The sequence below is a fragment of the Python bivittatus genome, unplaced genomic scaffold (genome assembly GCF_059951505.1).
Source record: "Python bivittatus isolate LINGU-HERP-01145 unplaced genomic scaffold, Pbiv_v1 ctg000330_np1212, whole genome shotgun sequence".
Taxonomy (NCBI): Eukaryota; Metazoa; Chordata; class Lepidosauria; order Squamata; family Pythonidae; genus Python; species Python bivittatus.
In genome coordinates this window covers 44,873,568-44,886,460 of record NW_028277058.1, presented here as the reverse complement: position 1 = coordinate 44,886,460, position 12,893 = coordinate 44,873,568, and the positions used below count along the sequence as shown (strand labels likewise).

The following is a 12,893-nucleotide window of genomic DNA, read 5'->3' as shown; positions in this document are numbered from 1 at the left end:
GGCCTTCTATTATTTTTTAAAGATGGGAGGGGGCATGCTGAGGGAATACTGTTTTGCTAAGATTCCAAATGAGTTTCTTGGACTATACTCTTCCTTGATTACACCTCTTTCTTCTCTATAGAATGCTAAAATAAAGATGGCAAATATAATACAGGTAGTCCTCATTTAGCAACTGCTTTGTTTAGTGACCATTACGACAGTGATGAAAAAGTAAAAAGTAACATAAAAATAACTTTATGACCAATATTCGCATTTATGACTTTGCAGGCCTGTAAAGCAAAGGAAAGCTAGAGCATGGTCACAGTTTGACGTAGTGACTGCTTTACTTAATGACCGAGTTGTTGGTCCCAACTGTTGCTAAATGAGGACTACCTGTATGCCAATGAGAATTTAAACCTTTCATGATTTCAGTGAATAGTGTTTGTTGTTAATGTGGACTTGTGCTTACAAAATACTGTAAACCATATTTGTTTCAACATACTTTACTAAATGAGCCACAATTAACTGTATTCACTCTTCTGTTTGAACCCAGATGAAACAACCAATACTATGGCTTGTGTGAATGCAGGGTTTTTTTTCTTGTATAGTCTTCCATATATCAAGGAAGGTTGAAGATTTCTAAATCCTTGGAGGACCTCTATTTTATTTATATATGTATATGTATATATTTAAAAACTCCAAATTTGAACCTTTTTCTAATGCCAAATGTACAGTTGCTGGGAAGAATTGCCAACACAGAGAAGCTCACTCTTCTTCTCATTTCATTCTGCACAGGTGAATTGGATACCCTTGAAATTAGGTTGAGGAGAGCTGCTACTGATGGTTTCCATCATGTGACAGGAGTTCTGCTACACTGGTTGAGAAGTCCAAGGACTCTCCTACCTATGGAAATCTGGAGTTTACAGAATTAAAGTATGCATATACCAGAAAGGAGGAGCCTCTAGCTGTAGATGCTACTTATCTTTTATCTTATCTTTCTACTTAGTAGCTAATTTTCTTTGCCCCTTCCCAGTTCCTAAAGAGAATTAGCCAGTCAAGGGAGAGATAAGATAAGATAAATACAGATAAACCATAGGAAGAATAGTAGTCAGCATCTTGCGATTCCTTAGGTGTTTACCTACTCTTACCTCCAGATTATCTAACATGTCCTAGCAGCGCCTTCAGAGTTCTCCAATTCCTGGCTTAGAAATGATCATGTTTCATGCAGTTACTGAAACCTGTAACCAGAGACATGCATGCAGTACCATGGAAACACAGCAGTATGCTCTAATTAATGTGCTTTGCTTGAAGAATTCAGCAGCATCTGCAGCTAAGAGCTTTCTTTTATTTTCTGTAGATGACCATCTGAGTGAATAAAGTTGAGAGAGAGACCCATCTTCCTATATCATGGAGCATAATCCTAGTTACGATGCAAAACTGGCACATGTACATACGGAGAGAGGCCACATCTTAGTTCAGAACTTAGTTCTGGAACACACTTCACATGCAGAAGGTTCCAAGTTCAATCACTGTGTCTTCAGGAAAAGCTTTTGGAGCTCTGTGCCAGTCAGTGACAATAAGACTAAGCAAGAAGGTCTGTGCAACCTATAATCTACAGGGTATAGGTAGTCTCCCAGAGACAGCAGGGCTGAGAATATGGGACCCTTTTTGGTTTGGGGAGATTTAATGTTTTCTGCATGTTGCCCCTTAGCAGTGTTTAATTCCCCCCTCCCCCTCAAAAAAGAAACAGACCAAGTTTCCTTTTTGGAGGAAGTTTTAAGCCCCTGAAAGAATTTTGTCTCTTAAATCCCACCAAAAAGATAGGTGAGCAAGTGTAATATTTTATAGGGGAACATGTATGTTTGATAATCAGCGTTTGCTACAAAATCCAATTCCCTAACTGCATCTCCAGTAATAGAGATTTAAGCATTCTTTATTAAAATCCCTTCTGATATGACCAGTAAACGTGAAACATTTATGCCTCTGATATGTCAAATAAAGTATATGTGATTGAATACATTTGCTCAAAAGTAGGAACTGCGCTTTTATTTTTATTTTTTGCCATTGCTGCCTCTGTTTCAATCTTCCTTGATCTTATTTTCCTTTTGTTTTATTTTAAAAGGGAGAAGAGAAATGACATAATTTACATTCCAGCCTTAAGGGGCAAAGAAAGCTGGAGGAAGAAGTTGGGAAAACCTGAAAGGGAGCTATGCCTGTTCTGAGGAGGCAGCCTACAGGCAAGGCCCTTGTGTCACAGTTCACTCATCATCATGTTGCTGTGTTCCTGCTCACTTTCTTCAGGTAGGTGGTTGTTGCTGAACCTGCATGAGACTCATCTGAATGCTTGGGCAACTTGGATGAAAAGAGAGAGTAGCATTGAAAGGTTCCTTTTATATGGTAAAACCTGATATTTTGATGCAGAACAGATGTGATGTACAAGCTTCTCATCAACCGTGGTAATATCTTAACCACTTTTTTTAGTTCATGAAGGAAAAGTCTACCAGTTATAACCCTGTCTGGGTTTCCATAGCTATCTGTGGAAAACAGGATGCTGGATTAGATAGGTCTTTGGTCTGATCTATCAGGACCCTTGTGAATGTCCAGGTGTGTTGGACTACAGTTTTCATTAGTCCCAACAGCATAGATGATATCAAAGATAATTTCTTATTGAAGTATTTCTGGCATGGGCTATGTTAACAAGGTAGGGAATACCATTCAGCAGAGACCATAAACAAGAAAATTCACAATGCACTATGAAGTTATGAAGATTGTGATACCATAAATTAAAACACAACTTGGAACACAATTGTAGTCATCCCCCCCCTCCCCTAGTTTATATGCTTCACTGGCATCTTCCTGAGACTAAGTTTTAATTCTCGTCCACTCACAAATGCAAGAATAATGCCTTGTTATTAGACTCCTTGTAGATCTTAGGTAATAACTTGTGTTTAATTTTTCTTTCCTTTTTGTACCCTTCCTTTTAAAATTCCCAGCTACTCTCTTCTCCATGCCTCCCGAAAGACCTTTAGCAATGTCAAGGTCAGCATCTCCAGCCAATGGACCCCTTCTTGTCTTAATGACTCTGCCTTCATTCTTCAGCCATACGAGGTAAGGGTGTTTATGTTTACTGATTTTTCAAAGCACTGAGCAAGTGAAGATCTCTCCGGAGCGTTAGTCTACAGAGGAAGCAAGCCAGCAAGAGTTTGGTGAGGGAGGTCAAGGAAGAAGGACCTTTGTTGTTGTTTCTTCTTCATCAGAGTTACACGGAAGTCAAAGGAACTTGTCTGATGACCTGCAAGGATGTGCTGTATTTGTTTTTCTCTTTGAAAATGGCAAGAATTATATGTGCTACAAGTGCAGGCTTTCTTGGATGAGAAGAGGCAGGGGGTAGAGGTAAAACCTCTCTTCAGGGAAGAGGAGAGAATCTTAAATTAGGCACCAAGAAGCCACCTAGAAGATAAAAGAGAACCAAGTGAGGTGATGGAGGGATATAAGAATATAATATGAAGGCTTAATATTGTGAGGAAGAGCTCTTATACTCTTATACTCTGGAACTTCAGAATAGATTCCAGGGTTTTGCTGTTGAGATGATTCTAGATCCCTAGCTAAAGAGCAGTTGCCACAAGTCTCAAGGACTGAGGAGGAAGACTCTATAGACTTTGCAAAGGGAAAGATTTCTGCCTCTGCACTGAAGAAACACAGTGAAGAGTGATGATAATTAGTGATTCTTCACTGAGGAGAACTGAAGTAACAGTGTCAGTTGGGCAAGAGAAATATGCTTTTTTTTCTAGAGATAGGCATTTCTCACATGGCTGAAAGGCTCCCAAGATTCTTGAAGCCTGATGACAAATATGTCATCCTACTAATTCATTTTAGGAACAAATGATACAGCCAGACCATAATCCCCTCTGGAAGATACTTTGATAGCTTTGGCAAGAAGGTGAACTTTGTTCTTGTTGAAGGATATAGGCCTGGGAGAGAGAGAGAATAGTACTGAAATTGAACAACTGGTTATACAGATGGTGCCAAAGGAACTGGCTTGGAAACAATACCCATCATCAAAGAGTCCAAGATGGGGGATGCATGGTTAGAAATTGGCTGCACCTCATGAAAACTTTGAAAATATATTTGGAAGGAGCCTTGCAAACTTGATCCAGAAGGCTTTAAACTGAATCCTGTAATGAAGGAGAGCTCAGGAAATAATATGACACCAAGTACTGGGAACTGGACAGGGTGGGGTATGTAGGATGTGGAGGTGACAAATAATGACCACATAAATACAAGAAGGAATAGGTCAAGTGACACAAGGATACCATTGTCTGTATAAATGGACAGAGTATCAGGAACAAACAGAACTAGAAGTTGTAACAGAGGAAGGTGAATATGATTTAGTAGGAATGATTGAAACCTGGTAGAATAAAATTCATGAGGGGAATGTAAGGACTGAAAGATGTAACTTACCTGAAAGATGGAAAAGACAGACAAAGGTAGGAGTGGCATCACATGTGAAGGAAGCGCACATATGTATTGAAAACTAGGAATTTGAGCATAAGGGTCTGTTTGAGAGCATTTGGGTAAGAATACAAGGAAGGGGAAACAACAAAAGTATTATTGTGGGGTTGTACTGAAGACCACCAAACCAGATAGACAATCTGGATAATGCTTTCCTAGACCAGAGAGAGATCAATTACCCAGACATCTATTGGAAAAGCAACTCAGCTGAGACTGTGGTGTCCCCAAAGATTCTTGGTGGTTTTGCTGTTTCATTTTCCAGAAAGTTGAAGAAGAGACAAGGAGATGTGGTTTCTTATGTACCACTCTGGAAAAGCTGGTTGAAAAGTCAGTTTGGTCTAGTGGTTAAGGCTCCAGGCTAGAAAGCAGGAGACTGAGTTCTAGTCCTGCCTTAGGCATGAAAGCTGGCTGGATGACTTTGGGCCAGTACTCTCTCTCAGCCCAACTCACCTCACAGGGTGGTTGTTGTGGGGAAAATAAGAGGAGGAAGGAGTACTAGGTTTTTTCGCTGCCTTGAGTTCTTTATAAAAATAATAAAGGCGGGATTTAAAAAATCTAAAAAAACCCACCCATTGGTAACCTTGGGAAGAAGTGATCAAGTTATGACAGGAAAAGGAACTGATGCATAGTCATACGCACATACTAGATTTCAGAAGAGCTAGTGTCAATAGGATTAAAGAAGTACTGGGTGGGATGCCATGGACAGAAACTCTGCAGAAGGATTGTGGATTTCTCAAAAATAGGCTGCTGGAAAAACAATTGCACACCATTTCAATGAGAGAAAAAATAGGCAATTCAGGAAATGGTTGTGGATGCATGGAGAGCTTTCAGCTGAGCTATGAATTTAAAAGGATATGTATACGCAATAGAACATGGGTGTAATCACCATGGAGATAGACCAGCAAGTAGCTATTATCTGCAGAAAGGAAGTTAGAGAGTTAGAAAGGCTAAAGCCTCTCTATAATCTTTGAGAAATTATTGAGGATGGACATAATGCCAGAAGACTGGAGAAAAACAAATATTGTTCCTGTCTTGAAAAGGGGGAAAGAAGAGGACCTGGGTCACTACAGTTGGGTCAGTTTGGCATTGATGCTGGGCAAAACTCTGTATTGCTTAATGGGAGCCAACATGTGATTATCAAAAGGATGAGAAATATGCTAAACTAACCCAATCTCCTTTTTTTGATAGAGTGACTAATTTAGTTGGCCGTGGGAATGCAGTAGACACAGTGGATCTGTGACTTCAGCAAAGCATTCAGTGAAGTGTCCAGTGACATTCTAGGAGAGAAAATGGCAAAATGTGGGTTGGACTATCTTACCCTTAGATGGATCCAGAATTGGTTGAACACTCATACCCAATGTCAAGCTGGAAGAAAGTTTAGTGGAGTAGTGCAGGGCTGTTTCTGGGCCTATGCTGTTCAACGCATATGTGCTTTTCTTGCATGAGTGACTAGAAAATATGATTATCATATTTGCAGATGACATAAAGATGGGGGGGCTAATAGCAAACAGTATGGAAGACAGCTTCAAGATTCAGGGGGATCCTGAAAAGCTGAAACAGTGGGCAGAAATCAGTGGGATTCAATTCAGCAGAGGCAAATGCAAATATTTAGGTAGCAAAAAATCTAAAGTAACAGTAGGAGGGGTGTGGGCCATTAAGTACTAGGTATGAATTTTGGGTCTTGGTTGATTGCAAGTTGAACACAAAGCAACAGTGTGATGCAGCTGCAAAAAACAGAAATCGGGTTGTAAATTGCATCAGCAAAAACGTATTGTCAGGATCAAGAGAAATCACTGTGCCTCTCTGTCCTTCACTGGTCAGACCACATTGAGAATATTGCATACAGTTCTGGGCCTGCATGTTAGGAAGAACATTGATAAACTGGAGCATGTCCAGAAGGGAGCAACCAATATGATAAAAAACCTGGAAGGAAAACCTTACAAAGAATAGTTTGAGAAATTGGTTATACAGGTAGTCCTCAACTTATGAGCATTCACTTGGTGATTGTTACGATGATGCTGAGCAAATGGTGGTTATGACCGGGCCTCGGAGCTCTGGCCGTCCTAGCACCCCTGTGGTCATGTGATTACAATCTGAGTGCTTAGCAATCAGCTCACACTTACAACCAATTGCAGCACCCCATGATCACGTGATTGCCATTTGTGACCTTTCCTGCCGACTTCCCCAGAAAGTTAAATGGGAAAGCTGGCAGGGAAGATTGCAAGTTGCTGGGGTAAGTCTCCCCCATGCGTGCACCTTCCCCCAGCCCCTCTGCGCTCACACCATGCCTCCCTTGCACCCTTCTGCACCCTCCCTGAGCCTTACCATGCCTCCCTTGCACCTTTGCACACCCCCTTGTGCCCTCCCCTACCCAGCAGCAGCCACTTACCGGTCTGCTGACCTTGCAAGCCACCTGGGTCTTGCAAATTCCTGCTGACTTCCCCACTGAGTTGCTTGTGGGAAGCTGGCAGGAAGTTGCCTTGCCTAACAACCATGGGATTCGGTTGATGGCAACTGGGACTGCAGAGATTGTTGTCGCTAAGCAATGCGGTCGTACTTTATGACCAAATTGCTTAGTGATGGAAATTCCAGGCCCAATTGCTGTCATAAGTTGAGGACTACCTGTATTTAGCTTGGAAAAGAGAAGTTTGGTGGGAGGATTGTAGGGAGTCCTCAAGTATCTGAAGGGCTGTCGTTAAAGACAGAGCAAAAATGTTCCAAAGACAGGACAAAACACAGTGAGTTAAATTACAAGGAAGTAGATTTTGATTGGCCTTTAGGCATTTTCTTTTAGTGGGAAGAGCTGTTCAGTAATAGAATAGATTGTCTTGGGAGATGCTGGTCTCTCCTTTGCTGGAACTGTTTAAGCAGAGGCCAGATGACTATCCATCTGGAATGTTGTAGTAATGGGATCTTGCACCAGGCACAGAGTTTATCTAGATAATCTCCAAATTTGTTCCAGTTCTGAGGTTTTATGATCCTATGGCTATAGCTCCTGTTTCTTGGTGAGTTGATAAAGAACTACACACTATTGCATTTGAATAAAGCCTAGTTTGTAGCTTATTTATAGTCATTGTTGTTAGCTTGAATAACAAAAAATAAGAGCTTTCTGCAGTTTTGAAATGTCCAGCAGAGGCAATATTTAGAAAAATCTGTTTCATAGATGTTGTTGAACTCGGCTTAATTATGTTTTATTTATGTATTTTTGACCATCATATGACATATTACATGTTTCTGATAGAGACCAGATTAGCATAGTATTACTAAGCCACCATTTTTAACCATCATTTATGGAATAAATGAATTCAGTGGGTAATGCAACTCAAAAACCCATAATATATGGTCTACAAAGCACAGCGGCTGGGTCCACACATTACATTAAGCCATAAACAATCAAACAGCATTTTAGCTTCTCATATTTTTCCTGGTTTTCCCAATAGATTCTATTTTGTGTCTAGCTCTTTGTACTGTTTAACAGGGGAATTTTTTGTTAAAACCTCCTTGTATGCAGGACTATGCAATTGCCTAGCTATCCTTTCAGAGGATTTCAGTGAATTCTGTCATCCTGGGCTTAGGGCAAGAAAAATCCAAAATATTTCTTCCCCTATTATTTTCTAGGGTTTGGTGAATGCAAGATTCTGTAACTCCTCAGTTAGGCTAAAGTGTGCCAGAACATTCAATCAGAATGGTGGTAGCCTACTGTAATTCTTTGTTGATGTGTAGGTGTGGGGGCTTAGAAGAAGGGGTCTGCTGGAAGGAAAAGACATCCCTCTTCCAAATCCACGATGTAGACAGGAAAGAGGATGACCTTGATGGAGAGAGGGGAGATCCGTTACCAAAACAACAAGGAGGGAAACATTGCTTCAGCTCAAACAATGAAGGAGGAATGCAAAAATGTCCCAGGCAGACACCTCCCTAATTAACATTAGCATAAGATGTGGAAGAGGTAAAGCATAATCAGGCTTGTAAGATTCTTTTACTATAGCCAATCTTAATAAAAGTAGTTTTAGTCTTAATGTGGAGTTGATTTCTTGGTCTGATCTACATCGTGGGGCTGACACATAGCAGCTACATATTTTTAGATGTTACTTTGGCCTTAAGAGAATGTGAATGAAAAGTAAAGGAATTGATTTTGTGTTTTATCTGGAGCTTCTAGGAATTGTAGTTCAGTAGGATCCGGAAAGTCGTTAATTCTCTATGCCTAATGTGAAGAATTGAGTTTCATGTCCCAGTCTCATTAGACCAGTATCACACTGTTTTTGATGTAGACAGGTGTTCAGAGGTAACCTTGTCCCCATTAAATATTTACTAAGGATTAATGCTGGATATGTTAAGTGTAGCTAAGCTTCTGCAAACTAGAGGAAAGGAAATGGTGTGATGTTTTCTTTTTCTGGTGATATGCTTTCTAGGAGTGTTCCTTACTCTGTAAACACTGGAGTTTTCCATTAACAGAAGGTAGGGGGGCAAGCTGTTGTGGTCCTTTTTGCTGCAAAAGCAGAACCTCTATGCTCACTGTTTAGGAGGTGGTCCTATGAAAATTAAAGCAAGTATCTGTGATATTGCACTGTAAATTAGAGATGCCAATTAATGTTTTCAGGCTTCTTTTCACTTTGCAACATAGCCTGACTCATTCATTAGAAATGGTCAAGTTCATTCTAGCAAATTAAGGTTCCTAGTAATAAAGATCTCTGATTGGATACAACTGTACTTTGTACAGAAACCCAGACAGACTTAGTTCTAGTTGGAGGAACCTCTCTGTCTCAGAAACTGGAAATCTTTCTTTTTTGTAGAAATGAAACTGGAGAGGGGACCTTTTAAATTCTCTTTTACTAGAAATTAATATGAATATGATTGGGCAGGACTGGTGCGTGTCTGTGTGTTTTAAGTAGCATGAGAGGGATGACAAATTTAACACTTTATCTCCTAGCCTTTAGTGAGATGATTTGGATTACAGGGCCTTAGAAATAATCATGGCTGGAATCTGAAGGACGAAAGACATTAAGTGGGGTGTTGCTTAGTCTTTTTTATGCTGGTGTGAGGCTATATTATATTATCAACATATTTGCCATCTCATTTTACAGCAATCTGACTTTTCTTTGTAGCTTTGGAACAACAGTCATCTATTTCCTAATGCTGAAGAAGCCACACTGTTCCTTGGAACGTTGGACACCATCTTCCTATTCTCTTATGCTGTGGTGAGCAAATTCTCCTTCTCTGAACAGCTCTAGAATTGTGAAGGAAGAGGGAGGATTAAATCCATCAGATTCAATATAGCAGATAGTGATAACTTGATACTAGGTTAGGCATTGATCTATGTAGCTCAGTATCCTCTACCAAACTCTGGGTGTTTTTCCACTGCAGCGTCCATCATCCTTCACAATTAGTCACACTGGCTAGAATACGTGGGAGCTGCTGGAGTTCAGTCTAGAGGATCTTGCATTGCTAGGATTGATGGGAACTGGATTACACATTGCCTATAATTACCAGGACTCTCTTTAAGTTTTTATTCAAGAGCCTTTCTTAGCTCTACAAACAATTGGACATGGGATCTTTTGCATGCAAAGTATAAGCTTCACCACTGAGCAAAGCTTCTATGCTAACTTTTTGGGAAGGCTATATTTATTGTCTTTTATTAGCTCATGGTACTAAACACTGGGTTGTTTCACCATAGTTTGCTCAATAAGCTGCAACAGGCTAGGTTTGTGTTATGGAAACCTAATGACTGTTGATTCATACAGTCATTAGGTTTCCATGATACAGTATGCCAGAACCAAAGAAACCACATTACAGCATAATGCTATGTGTGAATCCAGCCTAAATCTAGTTAATTTTGTACAGTATAGTTTTTAAGTGTAACCAAATGGTACTGATTATTTATGCTGTGCCAGAAAACAGACATGAAAAGAAAGCAATCTCCAGGCTGTCTATGGCAGCCTTCCCTGATCCATTCCTTCTAGATGAGCTTATTTATTTATTTACTAGATTTATATCCCATCTTTTGTTCAGGAGCTCAAGGGGGCATACCCAGTGCTCCTTCCTCCCATTTTTCCTACAGTAGCAACCCCAACAGAGAATTAGTTTCCACAACTGAACATGGACTTGAACTTAAATCCCCCTCATTGCAATCCAACAACTTAACCACTATTCCACTTTAGTTAGAACTCCATCATTTGTGCCAGGACAGTCCCATACTTTGGACAGGCATCAGTTTGAAAAAATCTATGTGTGGTCTACACAGGAACAGTAATTTTTGAGTGCTCTCCTTTCCTTGTATAAAAATCTTGATGCAAGATGGGCAAAATATATTAAAGCATACCTCATTCCCCCCAAATATTTCACAGTAATGTAGTATTTTCCATTTTTGTATTGGTCATGTTCTCAGAAAACATGAAATGTGAAAAAGTTGTTCCTTGAGCATGTTTTTTCCTGCTGCTTTTCCTCTTGGGCCTCAGCATCCTCCTCTGAGAGATGATGGGCTCAAAGGCAGCCAATAGTTAAGTAGTCATTAATGTGACAGGGTTTGAGATCAGCCTCATCTGAATTGTATGATGTTATGATTTTAAAAAGGATAACAGTTTTATTGGCTATCATAACTTTCTTCAGCTGACTCTTACTAAATAAAATAACCTCTGATTTTAGGGCCTGTTTGTTAGTGGTGTTGTTGGGGATCGCTTGAACATGCGCTGGGTTCTGGCGTTTGGGATGTGCTCCTCTGCCTTAGTGGTAAGTTGGAAGATCGTAGTGGCAAGTTAGAAGATCAAAGTTGGGAAAATATATTATCCCTGTAGTATTTGGCTTTGAATTTCTATAACATTGCCTCAGAAATCACTTCTAAGTAAAATGAAGATATTGCATTGAAGAAACTGTGTGGGATCTTCAGTTTTATAACAAGAAAGCATGGACTGAACATTTTTATGGTATCTGTACTGGAGATTGCACTCTATAGCCAAATGATTTATTAGTTTGATAAAATAGTCTTGAGATTTTAGCTTGTTCAACATTTTCTTGAGAGCAAAACAGGAAGTGGACTGGGACACTTATCGTTGAAACTGTTTTATTGCAAATTATAGTTGCTGTTGTGTTGTGCAGTATGCTCTTTGTTTTTTAAAGAATTTCTGATGTGCTAATTTCTGTACACTGAAGCTTGTACTTGGAAAAATACAGTTTTCAGTTCGGTGTCAGACATAGAAAAATATAATTACTAGAATTAGTTTTCTTGCTGTAGTAATTGGATAGAGACGTTGTCTCTAAATGCCTGAGTTTTTAGGGAGTACCATGTGGGTGACATTCCTACTTTCTTTTAGGCCAGTCCTTATTTAAACTGTGGATGATTTTTTCTTCTGCCTTACATGCTCGGAAAGCATTTGGTTCCTCTTCCTAGAATTGTGAATAGCTATTTGCTTGGTTTCCGATGATGAGCAAAAATCATTTCAAGGTGCCCGGATAGAGAAATCTTTAACTTGTAACCTACAAATAACATAGAGCATGGCCGGAAATCATTGTGGATTTATTTGGGATTGATACTACATTTTCTCCTCCTCGTTGCTGTTTCTTTTTAGGTGTTTGTGTTTGGCACTGTCACTGAATGGGCGCATTTCTACAACAAGTGGTTCTACTGCTGCCTGTGGATTGTGAACGGCTTGTTGCAGTCCACCGGCTGGCCCTGCGTGGTAGCTGTCATGGGAAACTGGTTTGGCAAAGCTGGGTATGTGAATGTTGCTTCTTCCCCTTGTGCATATTTTTTAGTGGCTTGCCCCTCCACTGTGTGGTTATTTTGCAAGGCTTCTCTTCCTCTTAATCATGTGTTGCCTGTATGTCCACATTGTTTTGCTTACTGAACACGCTGGCCCTGGCCACGTGATCATAGCTTGTGGGGCTGCCTTCCTGCCAAGGTGAAAATGTTAAATCGTACTTTCCCCTGTTTATAAGGACATCAGGCTGGTTGTCCTTTTTAAAGGAATCAGCAGATTTCACAAGGATTTGGCTGCAGGTGTTTGATTATTTAAGTATGAGGTTTATCCACCATCTCAATCCTCATGGTTTATAGATGTTAAAATAACAGCAATAATAAATAGTATACTATGCTATTAAGAATATAAAGGATTATAACAGAAGTACCCGTTGCGTGTGTATGTGTGTATAGATAAATATGCATGCAAATATCTCTATGGATATGTGTGAGAACCATGTTTACCTCAGGGGACAAGCTGTTCCACAGGAGGGGAACTGCCACTGAGAATGCTCACTGCTGGGCCCACTCCACTTCTGTTAGGTATCGACCCTCTGGCCACCTGGGTTGAAAGGAGGGAATCTGTATGGGAAAGGTGGTGTCTTAGATGCTCAAGCTCTGAACCATGTGGGACTTTAAAGTATCAGCCAGCATCTTGAATTGCACTCAGAAA

The 12,893-nt window shown here is 40.1% G+C and overlaps 1 protein-coding gene across 3 annotated transcripts in view; it reads left to right on the top strand.

Moving 5' to 3' along the window:
* Window positions 1-12,893, top strand: part of SLC37A3 (solute carrier family 37 member 3) — a 37,487-nt gene that overhangs the window by 3,458 nt on the left and 21,136 nt on the right. For 2 of the 3 annotated variants that reach the window (XM_025166036.2, XM_025166038.2), the window contains exons 2-6: window positions 2,102-2,280; window positions 2,973-3,087; window positions 9,594-9,686; window positions 11,131-11,214; window positions 12,051-12,196. In XM_025166036.2, the coding sequence (XP_025021804.2) occupies window positions 2,189-2,280; window positions 2,973-3,087; window positions 9,594-9,686; window positions 11,131-11,214; window positions 12,051-12,196 (530 nt within the window). In that variant the 5' untranslated portion in view covers window positions 2,102-2,188. Of the gene's footprint in view, window positions 1-780; window positions 913-2,101; window positions 2,281-2,972; window positions 3,088-9,593; window positions 9,687-11,130; window positions 11,215-12,050; window positions 12,197-12,893 lie in introns of those variants that run through there. The other variant, XM_088141130.1, reaches the window with a different exon arrangement.